Source organism: Dendrobium catenatum, unplaced genomic scaffold (assembly GCF_001605985.2).
Source record: "Dendrobium catenatum unplaced genomic scaffold, ASM160598v2 fragScaff_scaffold_1483, whole genome shotgun sequence".
Classification (NCBI taxonomy): domain Eukaryota; kingdom Viridiplantae; phylum Streptophyta; class Magnoliopsida; order Asparagales; family Orchidaceae; genus Dendrobium; species Dendrobium catenatum.
In genome coordinates this window covers 2,114,225-2,127,525 of record NW_021319945.1, presented here as the reverse complement: position 1 = coordinate 2,127,525, position 13,301 = coordinate 2,114,225, and the positions used below count along the sequence as shown (strand labels likewise).

General features: G+C 36.1%; 1 protein-coding gene across 1 annotated transcript; it reads right to left on the bottom strand.

Annotated features, from left to right (window-relative positions):
• Positions 1-224: 224 nt before the first annotated feature.
• LOC110115464 lies at positions 225-1,509 on the bottom strand. The gene has a single exon (XM_020848706.2). The coding sequence runs from the start codon at positions 1,322-1,324 to the stop codon at positions 431-433; it is 894 nt and encodes a 297-aa protein (XP_020704365.2). The 5' UTR covers positions 1,325-1,509; the 3' UTR covers positions 225-430.
• Between the last annotated feature and the right edge of the window lie 11,792 nt (positions 1,510-13,301).

Below are 13,301 nucleotides of genomic sequence, written 5' to 3'. Positions count from 1 at the left end.
CGACCCGACCCGTTTAATCAAACGGGTCAAATTTACGAACCCGAACCCGACCCGTTTATCAAACGGGTCGGGTTCAACCCGGATTTTCCGGGTCGGGTCCGGGTCGGATTTTCGGGTCGGGTCAAAAGTTGACACCCCTAGCAGGAAACAAGAAAACAGAACATTCTGCTCCGCCGTGTCTTACCATTTCAAAACACACAGACAACAGAGTAACAAACAAAAACTTGCAAATTCTCATCTTCTCAAATAAGTCAAATTGAACAAATAAGACTATGATCAGGTGCCTCTTTAAATTTGCATCGATCCAAATACAAAATTAACGGCAAAAATTTCCTCGTCTTGGTTTTAACTTTTTTTTTTTCTCTCAGGATCATCTTGATTGAATTTTTTTCATGATCAGGGTCGTCCAAGGTTGGAGAAATGGCGATCATCAACCCCTGCTGGTAAGACTGTGAAGAGCCGGAGAGAAGCGAAGGCAGCTAAAGAAGCTCTGCCGATATGGCAGCGCCGTCTTCTTCTTCATCTCATCCGCCGCCGCTTTGTTCGCCGTATAATGCCTCGCGTGCGGCGACACCGCACGCCTCGTGCTACCTCGCCGCGACACAGACCCACTGCTATCCACAGACCGGAAACTCGAGCTTCTGGACACATCTCCGCTGCCTGCTTTCTTAAGCTTTGGCGGAGAAGATGATGAGGAAGGTAGCTCTGTGAACTTTCGGAGAAAATCCTTGCTGCTGCCTCCTATGGCGCGGCCCTCCGACGCGCTGCGGAAGAGTAGAAAGTCCTTGATAAGCCACTTCCAACTTCCATCGCTTCCGCCGCCCTTGCAAGAGCATGAGACGGTTGCTATTGGAGGAGGGTGAGAGGAGACTGGAGTTTGGAAGTGATCCGTACTTCCTTTTCCAGCTCTAAGAGGAGATAAAGATCTCGATTTTTTTGGGCTTTGGGAACGGGAAATGGAGGGCGAAAAGGCAGAGTAGGGAGTACTATTTCTTCCTCTGTTTACGGTTGCGGCGAAGGGGTCATGTGGAGGGGAGCATAGACGGGGAGGGGGTCTGAGGGGTCGGATTTTGCCTTGGTCGAATAATTCGTCGGCTGATGTTAACGCCGGCGGCTGCGCGTTCTTCTCGAGATGGCCGCTGAAGTCGAAGGCAAATTCGTCTTCAACTTCGGCGGCGGTGGGGCTAGTTGGGGCGCCGGCGTAGGGGTAGTAGAATTCCATGGGATCTACGCCGAAGTGTTTTGGGCTCGACGGCGCGCTCATGTACGGCGTAGTCGTCGCGCTTTCGAAGTGGAACTCTTGAACCGGCATCACCACTTCCATGTCTTTCCCCAGTTCTCTTCTTCCCCGCTCGCTCTTGCTCTCTCTCGTCTCCCTTCAGAGGGAAGATCGGCAGAGAAAGGGAATTTATATGGAGGATGAATGAAGAGTGGTATGGCTGTGGAAGGAAGGTGCGAGGAGCAGACGGCTGAGTTGTCGAGCGGGAGAGGCGAGGGAGGGGAAAAGGACTACTAGTCTACTGCCACTACTAATTATCTATAGAGCAAAGATCGTTAATTATAGGGATTTAAATTTTAAAATATTAGCCATTTTAGAAGGCAATTTCATGAAAGCACATTAAATCATTAACATACCATTGTATGCTATCTGTCATTTGTTGCATTCAAATTTTAAATTTTATTTTAAAATTTGGTAGTGAACAGTGCGATGTCAATGTTGACATCAGACTGTTTACCTACTGCCAAAAAACCCTCGCTTTTAAATTTGTCGAAGAAGAGCGGGAAAGCGAAGAAAAATGTGCGAAAGAGGAGAGAAATGATTAGCAGGAAGCACGTGCACGAGGAGAAAAATGAAGTTCTATTGAAGATGAATTATGCTATTTTGAAATTTTTGTGTATTTTAGAGTGTAAAAAGAGTTTTTTTGGTTGAAGATGCCATTATTTCTTGAATTTTTGAGCAAAATCATACGTAAGTTCTCAAGTTTGATTATTTCTATAGTTAATCTAAATTTATGAATGTTAATCTAAAAAATTAATTCACTCTAAATGAAAGTTAATCATACGCAAGTTCTCAAGTTTGATTAATTCACTCTAAAAAATCTAATACAAACGTTAAAATTCAAAATAAAATCTCACTCAATACATTTTTTTTACTTATTGAAAATTATAACAATTTTATTATGACTCATAAATTTATGAATATATCCGTTAAAATTTTTGTCGTTGATGATAATTTTATAAATAAATTATTAATGGCATGAGCGTAATTCCTTCTAAATGTCATGACCAGATTGTCATCTTGGAAGGATCTTTTTTATTTTTATTTTTATTTTTATTTTTTTTATTTTGGTAGTTTGTAATGGTGACTGTGAGGCTGCTATGTTTCGCTTTTTGTGGTGGGCCATACCACCTCTTAATACTAATAGTAAAGTTGTAGTTGCATATTAGGTATGTGCTAAAATTTAGTCATTTTTTAAAATAATGTACTCTAGATTAATTATTACATAACAAACAAGATTCTATAAATTAAGACAATTTTTTCTTAAGAGTATATCCACCCGCTACTATTTCTGAAAGCACATTTGGCGGCATGACTAATCCTTTACCGATCTAGAAGAGGCACCTACCCCAAAAATCTCTTGGTCTATACTTGATTCGGCCCCACTCAAGAGGTACTGCCGCTCAAGTGAAATCGTGCACGAATTTTGGGGGGAGGGGGGGTTCTCAACAGTACTCACCCACCAACCAAGCTAAGTATCAGTGTGCACCAACAAAAAACTTGAACATTCAAAAGTTTAATTGGAGTTGAATGAGAGATGTTATTGGCTGACATAATAAATATTGAATTTATTTAAATATGAATTGAATGATATAATAATGATACCATAATAAAATAATATGACAAATAATTTTGTATTATAAATTATAGATCATATGCAACTAATATCTTAAATAAGTTCACTTTTAAATACCTTCAATATTTAAGTTACTAACATATTTAATTATAAAATTGTTCGAAATTTTTCATTTTCATCTTTTATGAAAAATGATATTGTAAAAATAAAAGATTAAAATACAAAAAAAAAAAAATTAAAAAAAAAAAAAAAAAAAAAAAATCATCTAAGTATTGAAAGAGTCAAAGGATGTGAGAGGATAAACATATAATAAGAGCTTAGTAAGGCATAGCTTGTGGAGTAAGTGGCTATAATTGCAAGTAGAGGCACTATTGATACATGAAAAAGGTAATGGAAGAGATGGAAACTTAGCGACTATAAAATTGTTCAAGAAGAGTGGTAGCGAAATGGTGGTTAAGGACATTGGGTGGTGAACGTGCGGTTGAAGAAGAAAGGTTGTAGGAAGTGAATCCCCATCAGAAAGTCTCACATTGCATACCTCAAGCCTCGTGCCTCATATGAAAAGGCCTAGAAAAAGATAGGATCTTGATTTTGTGGGATAGCTAGATAGGGTTAACTAGGAGTTATTAAAATTATATATGTTATAAATTTATTTTGTTAGAATAATTTCTACCGCTTAGATTACAATTTAATGGTGATTAGAATCAAACATTTTAATTAAATCGGGACTAATTTGTAAATGCATCAACTGAACTGTCGGTTATTACTGGGTCTCCCTAGTTCAATGCTAAACTAATTATACACGCTAACTAGATCACTCATGGGATCAAGTCTTAATTTCTTAATAATAAGACATATATTATATCAAAATATTTTTTAGAGTTATATACATTTAAATATTATAAAATAAGAAAAAATAATTATTGTTAAAAAATCATATTATGTTTATTTGATGCAATATTGTATACACAATATTGATCATATTTTGAAGATATTAATAGAATTAAAATAAATTATTACGTATTTTGATAAGTTCTTGAGTATAATCAATTAATAATAAATTAGAAGTTTTTTCCCTTAACTCGAGCACTTGCATAATATAATCAATTGAATAAAAATAATTTTTGTTTATTCATCTTTTTTTTTTTCAAATGTATAAATACAATCGAATATCGTGAAAAATAAATAGAAAATTTTGACTTTACTATTTATACCTCTATTTTCTTATTAAAAAAAAATTTAATTCTCATCCAAAAAATATAAATAAAGGACGATAATATCATAATACCTTTTTTTGGGAAGATTATTATAATAAGTTCATAAAATATATTTATCAAAGACATCCAATGAAAAGCAAGTTAATTCTATTTATTTATTTGTTTGAAATGGGATAATATTTGTAATTGTTATTTATATTAAATAAATAAAAATCTAATCAGTAAACTTATTAAATTACTGAGTTTGACAGGCGATGATTTTTTGTGAGGCTGCTAATAATGTGAACGTGGAAGGTATGCAGAGCCATGGATGTGTTAAATATTTACTCATCCACTTGTAGCCATTGATCAGTTGGTATTTGGTGAATCTTGTTTGGAGACTAATCAAATGTGTCATGTCGACTGTATGGGTGACATGATGCATTCTCGTTAGTCTCATGACGGCGTTCGATGTCTGCACTTAGAAGAGATTCATTTGAAATGGTTATAAATTTTTATATAAAAGATTGTAAAGGTTAAATAGCTTTTTTGAAAGTTATTGTAGAATGAAGTTTTTTATTACAAAAATTTATTAAAAATAGTTGTTAAACAAAAATTATGATTGTATTTGAAAAGCAAAATAGTAAGGAAGCTATTCCAAATGAGTCATCAGTGTGAGTTTTGGATTGATGATCAGAATGATCTTTTTTAAAAATATGGATTATTTTTTCTGCTTAATGATATAATGAACTTTTTATTTTTAACTTTTGCTATAGGACTATGACGCTTGGAATTGAAGATACTGATCAATATTTTTAAATGATAGAATAAAGTATAACTGCATTCCACACTCAAAAATTTTCCCTAAAAGATGACCAGTTTTTTTTTATATGTCGCTAGTGGTCTCCTAGATGACCAAGAAGAGTATACCTTTTATCTATTCATCCTCTCAAGGCCATGATGTTATCATCTTTAGGAGGAGGATTGTCATAATCTTCTATAGTGGCCTGCCTCTTTTACCTTTTAATTCTTGTCCATCATAAGCCCCAAGGTAATGCCTGTTCCAACTTTAAAAGAGTAATTGTTCTAATAATCTTTATTGGTCTTTTCAACCTTTTAGCACTTTTTTCAGCCACCAACTTAGGATGTGCAGCTTATGCCTCTAAAGGAGGATTACTTCAAGGTCATGCCACTTTTATTTTTAGGAGGACAATGCAAGTTACCCTTAATTATACATATGATCTTCCTATATTACTGCATCCATAGACTTCAAGAGATTATGCCTTTGCTTCCAAGAGAAAAGAAAACTAGATAACGCTCAATTGCACCAATTACCTTCATATGCCATTTTCTCCATTGATTTACAATTGTTTAGCGTCTATCTTGTAACAATCCAAAATATTAACTATTGAGATATTGTCCACTTTAGCTTAAGAGTCTGAATGTTTTGTTATGTTGGTGTATCTTCCTAATAAGTCACCCATCCCAGAATTGTTCCGGGAATAGCACGCTTAACCATAGAGTTTCTTAAATGAAATTCAATCAATTACACGAAAAGGCACATCAACGTTTAAGAGTTTAGTTTCTTTTACTTGATGGACTTCATAATCTCCGCTACTTAAGTAGTTAACATCCTCGTCAACATCATTATCCCATATTCATCCACCAAGTAGATAAGATTCTAAAGGTGGCCCCTATAAGTTCAAGTGATGGCTCCCGTCATATAGCACTTTGTCCCATACAAGGTTCAAGAGGTAACTCCTATGACATAACAGTTTGTCTTGTATGACACTTAGTTCTATCTTCCGGCTAGTCATGTGTTTCTCTGATACTATTTGTAACAATCCAAACTCTCAACTATTGAGATATTGTTCACTCTGGCCTAAGAGCCTTACAATTTTGCATTGTTGGTGTAACTTCCTAGTAGGTCAACCATCCCAAAATTACTCCGGGATAAGCACACTTAATTGCAGAGTTTCTTAAATAAAATTTCAATCATCACATCAAAATGTGTCTTAATGTTTAAGAGTTTAATTTCTTTTACTTAAAGGATTTCACATATCTTCATGAGAAAGATAATTCCGCTACTTAAAACATCCATTTTATTAAACGGGGCTGGGGTGTGTCTGCGGGGTGCAGGCCCGGAGTGGGAATTATTTAAAAAAAACATCCATTTTATTTATTTCGACGGTTCTTTTCCACCGGAAAAAAGTTCCGGCCGATTTTTTCAGCTGGAAAGAAATTTTCGGCGAGTTTTTTTCGACGAAAAAGTTTTCCGACGCTTGATTTACCGTCGAAAACATTTCAAAATCAGTCAGAAACTTTAGAATTTTCCGCTGGAAATATGCAACTTTCCTGTAGTGAATTACATCAAAAGGCGCCTCGACGTTTAAGAGTTTAACTTCTTTTACTTGATGGGATTCACAATCTTCGGCACTTAAGTAGTTAACATCCTCTCCCATAATCATCCACCAAGTAGATAGGATTCTAGAGGTGACCCCTATAAGTTCATGTGATGGCTCCCGTCATGTAGCACTTTGTCCCATACAATGTTCAAGAGGTAACTCCTATGATATAGCACTTTGTCTTGTATGACACTTATTTCTCATCTTCCGGCTAGTCATGTATTGCTCTGATACCATTTGTAACAGTCCAAACTCTTAACTATTGAGATATTGTCAATTTTGGCCTAAGAGCCTTACAGTTTTGCATTGTTGGCGTAACTTCCGAGTAGGCCAACCATCCTAGAAACGTCGACCGGGATGGCCAGGCCCCGGTTCCCACGTTTAGGGTATTCCCTATGTTGAGCCTACTCAGATCTACGTGTCCGAACGGAAAACTGCCTTTGTTCTTGTGCTTCCGTTCCCATTCTTTTCTCTATGTGCTTAGTGCCCAGATATTAGATAATGACCGAAATCCAACGGTACATCGATTCTATCGATGAATACCAACAACCTCCTAGACGACCTATCCCTTAATTAATAGCGTCCAAAGCCTACTTCATTTCATTCCAGTCTTTCTAGCTCAAAACTCAACGTCCGCCGCCTCGATGCATTCCCCGGCATCGTCCCACACAAAAAGAAAGAGCGCGCCCGCCCCTACTATGGGTCTCCAAAAGGATTCCGCTCGTGTGGTTCGAATGCAAAGGGTACGATCACACTATCCCGTAGGACAAAATGGTCGTAGACCTTTACAATCTACACAAGCAGGCCAATGGAAGAGCAGATGGAGTTATAGATAGTTTTCATTTCTTTGCTACGCACCTCGCCTGGGTCAGGTGAATTAGAGAATAATAGACAGATGTCTGTTGGCATTCCAGCCTTCCTTCTCCTTTCAGGGCCTATCCGAAAGAGGATCGAACGATCTACAACTGGGCCTGGAACCTCTCCTGCTCCTTCCTCTGCCTCTGCAACTGCTCCTGCGCGAAGGCAATAGCTCGGATGTTCCCCTAACCCAACCCGGGAACGGACCGGAGGGAACCACAGCATGAGTAATATCCGCGTCTCGTCGCAAGGCGCTGAATAAGCACGCTTAATTGCAAAATTTCTTAAATAAAATTTCAATCATCACATCAAAATATGTCTTGATGTTTAAGAGTTTAATTTCTTTTACTTAAGGGATTTCACATATCTTCATGAGAAAGATAATTCCGCTCACTTAAAATTACAACTACGACGTTTCTACACCACCACCTTTTCCATGCACTTAAAATGGTCGTTCTACCTTCACCTACAGGTGGACGAATTTCCTAGCCATCCTTATTACCTCCTCATTCAATAATGCCTCCAGATCCCGTCTACTTTGACTCCATGCGGAAAGCTCACAGAATCACCTCAACTATCTCATTGAGTTTTTTGCTTTATTATAACGAAGGCTACTTATAATAGTATTTTGCATTGAAACTTTCTCCAAATTAGAGAAATAATAAGAGCCAATGTGGGACCCTGATCGTAGAACTATATTTTGTACACGAAAGGTACAATATCTTTATTTGTATTTATAAGTAAGATAAATATTTCAATACATTTCAAATAAAAACTATAATATTGATCACAAAATCTATAAATATCTCTCAATGTAGCTCATTTGAGTCATTGTAAAGTGCTGGATCATAGGAGAAGCTTTTATTACCTCCTATTATTATTGTCTATTTCTATCGTGTTAAGATTTGTATTATATTTACCTCTAAAAAGAGGATTATTCCGTAGCTATTCTTTATTTTTTTCTTATTTGTCACCCAAAAATCATACTTACTTTGTCTTCAGGATAAGGATCATCTTTATCAACTTTAATTATACACACAAACCTTTAGTGTCACTTCAGCAATTCTCTTAAGATTGTGGTGTCTTCATCACTGATACCTTACTGACTCCTTAGGATGGTTCATGTTTGACTGCAAGTTTGGCGTACGGGGACCTCCGTATTGAGTCCCTTTGCGCTTCGTGCCCTTCTATATCTTAATATATTGTACTTCCGACTGTTGGTCTTATTTGTTGTAACCTTTTTTCTTATTGAATAAAATTTTGATTTTGTGGAAAAAAAGAAACATTAAGTAGCCTCCTCAATCTTTTAGTATCACTCCACCCATTATTTTAAATTTGTGTTGCCTTCATCTTTAGGACTCTAGCTATCCCTAGTGCCCTTTTAGTGTTACTTCATCCACTAATTTTGAGTCAATTATCTTTCTCCCAGCGCATTTAGGTTTTGTTCAAGGCAAATTTTTTATTTCTTTTTAAAACAGAATTTTAGTAAAAAATTAAGTTTTGTTACTAAAACTCTATTTTATGAAGCGATAAAAAATTCGTCCCAAACAAAGTCTTAGTAGCTGGACCCTGCTGCTTTGTTTTCTTCATGCGCGAGCTTCTCCAGATCTGACCGTTTAGATCAATTTTTCTTTAGAAAGGTTAGTTTTTTTTTTATTGGTTTGTTTTGTAAAGATTTAATGGTGAGTTTTTTGTTTTCCTCAAATCATTTACATGCTTTGTGAAAAACATGAGAATAACGTGGATCTGTTCATATAAATGTCGTTTGTGTGATTGAGAGCGTGGGAAGAAAGGCGATTTCATGCATGCTTAATTGTTAGGAATATTTTGACCTTTGTTTTTCATGTTAATGGTATGTGGTGTGGGTGTAAACATGTTTGAGAGAAGATTTTATTTTGAAATTAATCAAGCAATTTATTTTATTATTTAAATGAAAGTAAAGTAATAACTTATCTTTAGTAAAAATTAATTAACATTGTTATATTTGATCGCTAAGATTTAACTAATGTATAATAATTGTAATAATTATATATTGGTAATATACTAAGTTAATCAGTTAAATTTATTCTTATAGTTATTTTATTCAAGCTAATTAGATATTAGTAAGAGAATAAATGATGATGATGATGATTAAGCTTTAATTGGTTGGATTACTGGGGGTTTTAGGGGTTCATAATGAGTGGACAATTAGCATCATTAATGCTCATATTTGATGGTCAATTAACTGTGAATCGTAAATTTGCACAACATATATTTGGGGTTGAAATCATTTTTTGTAAGTGCCGAAGATTATGAAACTATGGAAAGTGGATCAAGCGAGTAGGATGGTGATAGTGATGATGATTTACTGTCAAATTTAAACGTGGTGAACATTGGAAATCATGATGACATTCATGAAGTTATACAAAATTATTATAGTGTGATTGTCGATACAAAAAATGGAATGGTTGTTAACAACGAATACATACAAATATGTTGGATGACCTATCAATGGGACGAGGAAATTACATTTGACAATAATAGTGATCTTAAAGTAGCAGATGAAGAATTTTCAATTTCAACTAAAGTGATTGAGGGGATGTACTTTAGGCAGAAAACAAACTTCAAATTTATTTTATGAGGATAGTTTGTGAAATCCCTTAAGTAAAGAAATTAAACTCTTAAACATCGAGGCACTTTTTTGTGTAATGATTGAAATTTTATTAAGAAATTCGCAGTTAAGCGTGCATTACAAAGAAATCCTTGAATGAGTAACCTCATGGGAAGTTACACTAATAGGACAAAAATGTGAGGCCCTCGAGCCAAACCAGACAATATCTTGATAATTAAGAGTTTGGACCATCACAAATGATATCAGAGCAATACAACACCCGGAAGATGGGAACTAAGTGTCATACAAGACAAAGTGTTATGTCATAGGAGTCATCTCTTGAACCCTATATGGGACAAACTATTATGTGATGGGAGTCACCACTTGAACTTGTAGGGGCCACATTTAGAATTCTATATGCCAATGAATGATTCAGAGATAAAGATACAGGCGGGGACATAAGTTATTTAAGTGTGAGAGATTGTGAAACCCCTTAAATAAAAAAAAGGCTAAACCCTTAAACATTGAGGCACCTTTTATTGTAATGGTTGTAATTTCATTAATAAACTTTGTAGCTAAATGTGCTCTTCGTGGAGAAATACTTAAATGGGTGACCTCTTGGGAAATTACACGAATATGAAAAAATTGTGAGGCCCTTAGGCCAAAGTGGACATCTACTCGATAGTTAAGACTTTGAGTTATTGCATAGTCTATCATGAATAATGCTAAATTTATTGTCCTTACATTAAATAACCAGAAATTAATTGTTTCTTGTATTCAATTTGAAAGTCTGTTCAAGCCTTGTATATGACGGTTGCGTGCAAGTTTAAGGGATTAAGTGATATTTGGAAAGGATCATCTATAAGGCATCAACACACTTGCACCAATCCTATTCTTACTATTGGCCACAAATAGTGTAATTTCCATTTCATCAGCTACTTCATATTGCCTGCTATAAGAAAATAAATAAACCTTGAGCTCTAAGAGATCATAGGCTAAATTGAAGCAAAATTCAATACTAATATTTCTTACATGAAGGCATGGGAGTATTGCAGTGCTATGCATAAGAGCACAACAATAACAGAAAATGCCGCTATAGCTCTTGTGTCTCTGTTCTACAACAACTTGAAAATTGACATGCAGTGTTGCAGTGCTATGCCTGGCTTATTAATGACATCTCCATCGAGCTTTTTTCCTTAATGCCGCTGATTTAAGATGGATATCTTCACTTATGAGAAGAGCGTACAAGCTGTCAAGAGACAGCGAACCTTGCATTGTGCGAATGATAGTTGTAAACGACTGGTAGGCCGGAGGTAAGACGTTCAAGATGTATATCATCACATCTTCCGGATCTACGGACGAACCAGCAGAAGAAATCTGATCCACAATCTTCTTGATCTCAGTAAGATACTGAGTCATTGACATTGTTTGCATCGAGACATCGTGAAGCTCATTTTTGAGCTGGATAACCTTGGATCTGTTAGAGGATTGAAAACGAGTGTGGAGCGTTGCCCATATTTCTTGTGTTGATTCAAGATGAATCACATATGGGAGAATTGCCTGCGAAATCATGGAACACATGGCCGTTGCAAGATTTTGATCCATGATTTGCCAGGTTCGCGAATCTTGATTCGGATCGACATTTTCTAAGGTCGATTTTGGATCAAGAAACTCGGCGAAACCGTTTGCCTTGAACAGTTTTGCGATTTGAGTGCTCCAAATGGGGAAGTTGTTCGGTGTTAGAGCATGCGGAACCAAGAATTTGAGATTCGAGATCACGAATTTGAGTGATGGAGAGATGCCCGGAGTTGAAGCAGCGGCTCCTGTGGTAGTTCCGATCGATGAGGAAGTGGAGGCCTGATTCGCCATTTGGAAAATCCTCAAGATCGTCCGGCTCTTGATACCATGTAGAAATATAAGAAACAATAAACAATAAAGATAGAAGAAGAAGCAGAGATAAAGAATTTTGGAATGATTTTGTATTAATGTTTTCTGTCACTCTGTTACAGCCAAACTAACATGTATATATAGCCTTACATATGAATAAAGATACACGTGTAATTATCTTATTGGATAACAAAGTGTGATGCCCCAGAATCAAATAGTGAAAGGATTCGTCTGACATTCTGATCGAACTCCATTCCAGTTGCCTTGCTCGGACCTGAAAATATCAACCACATATAATGAGCTTACAAAGCCCAACAGGTCACCAAAGCCTACAACTGAAATCAAAGCACGGCGATGCTATCAATATGCAGGTCAATAAAAATCAAGTCAATCAATGGTCAATGAGTCTATGCAAGGCAGAAATCCATCGTCACAGAAATCAAGTCTGCACAGCGGAAATCAAATCAGTACGAAAATCAATAGTAGATTATCAATACAGCGGTAAAAACATCGATAAATTAATTTCCTAGCAATCAAATCAGTAAGTGCTTTCAGTCAATGTCTATCCATCGTAGCAGTTTCTATCAGTCAATACTATCAGTTCAATCAATCGTGTCGTCTTCCTCTTTTCCCTTTCTCTTTCTCTCTCCTCAAATCAGATATTTTTATTAAAAATGATTTTCTCTCTCCTCAAAACGAGCTGATTTCTTTAAATCATTTGTCTGATCGGCCCGGCCGATCGCCAAATCGTCCCGGGACGATCAGACCAGAAAAATTGTCCTGGACGACTCCCAGAACTATTCTCAGGCCGATATTTTCTACAGTGCCGATCGGCCTGGACGATTTCCAATCGTCCTGGACGATCCTGAGAGGAAAAATCCAAATCAGAGAGGAACAGTAAGGGAACGAGGTCTCACACAAAGTATATATGCTAATTATCTAACAGTCCTTAACACTTCTATCATGAACACCTCTCATTTTCATATGTCGTTGATCTCGATGATGCCATCCCCAACAAACTCTGGGCCCCTATCAAGACAATATTTTATCCAACTATCGTATCGCGAACAATGACAGCATCTACGTTGCTCAAAATTTCCAACAATGTCGTTCACGTTGATTGGAATCTCAATGGCTACTTCATTTAATTTGATTGGCAGTTTAAATAAGGTCTAAAAAACATTTAAACATTATTTTTATCATATTCAAATCGTATGTCTCTGAACAATGTTCATATTTGAATTAGTTCAAAGTTCGAACCAAATTCATTCGTGACGTTCTACTATTAAACACTCGAAATATGTTAAAAAAAAGGTCGGGTCGGCTCATATTATAATAATATCAAATGGTATTTTAATCGGCTTAAAACTGATTTGCAAAGTTTCTAACATATTTTGTGGACCTTTCCTTTATGCTGAACTTAGTACAATAAGAAGAGGAGTATTTTTTTTTAAACTAATATATTAATAAAACAACCACGGTCACAACAAAAAGGAACCCAAAATAAAGG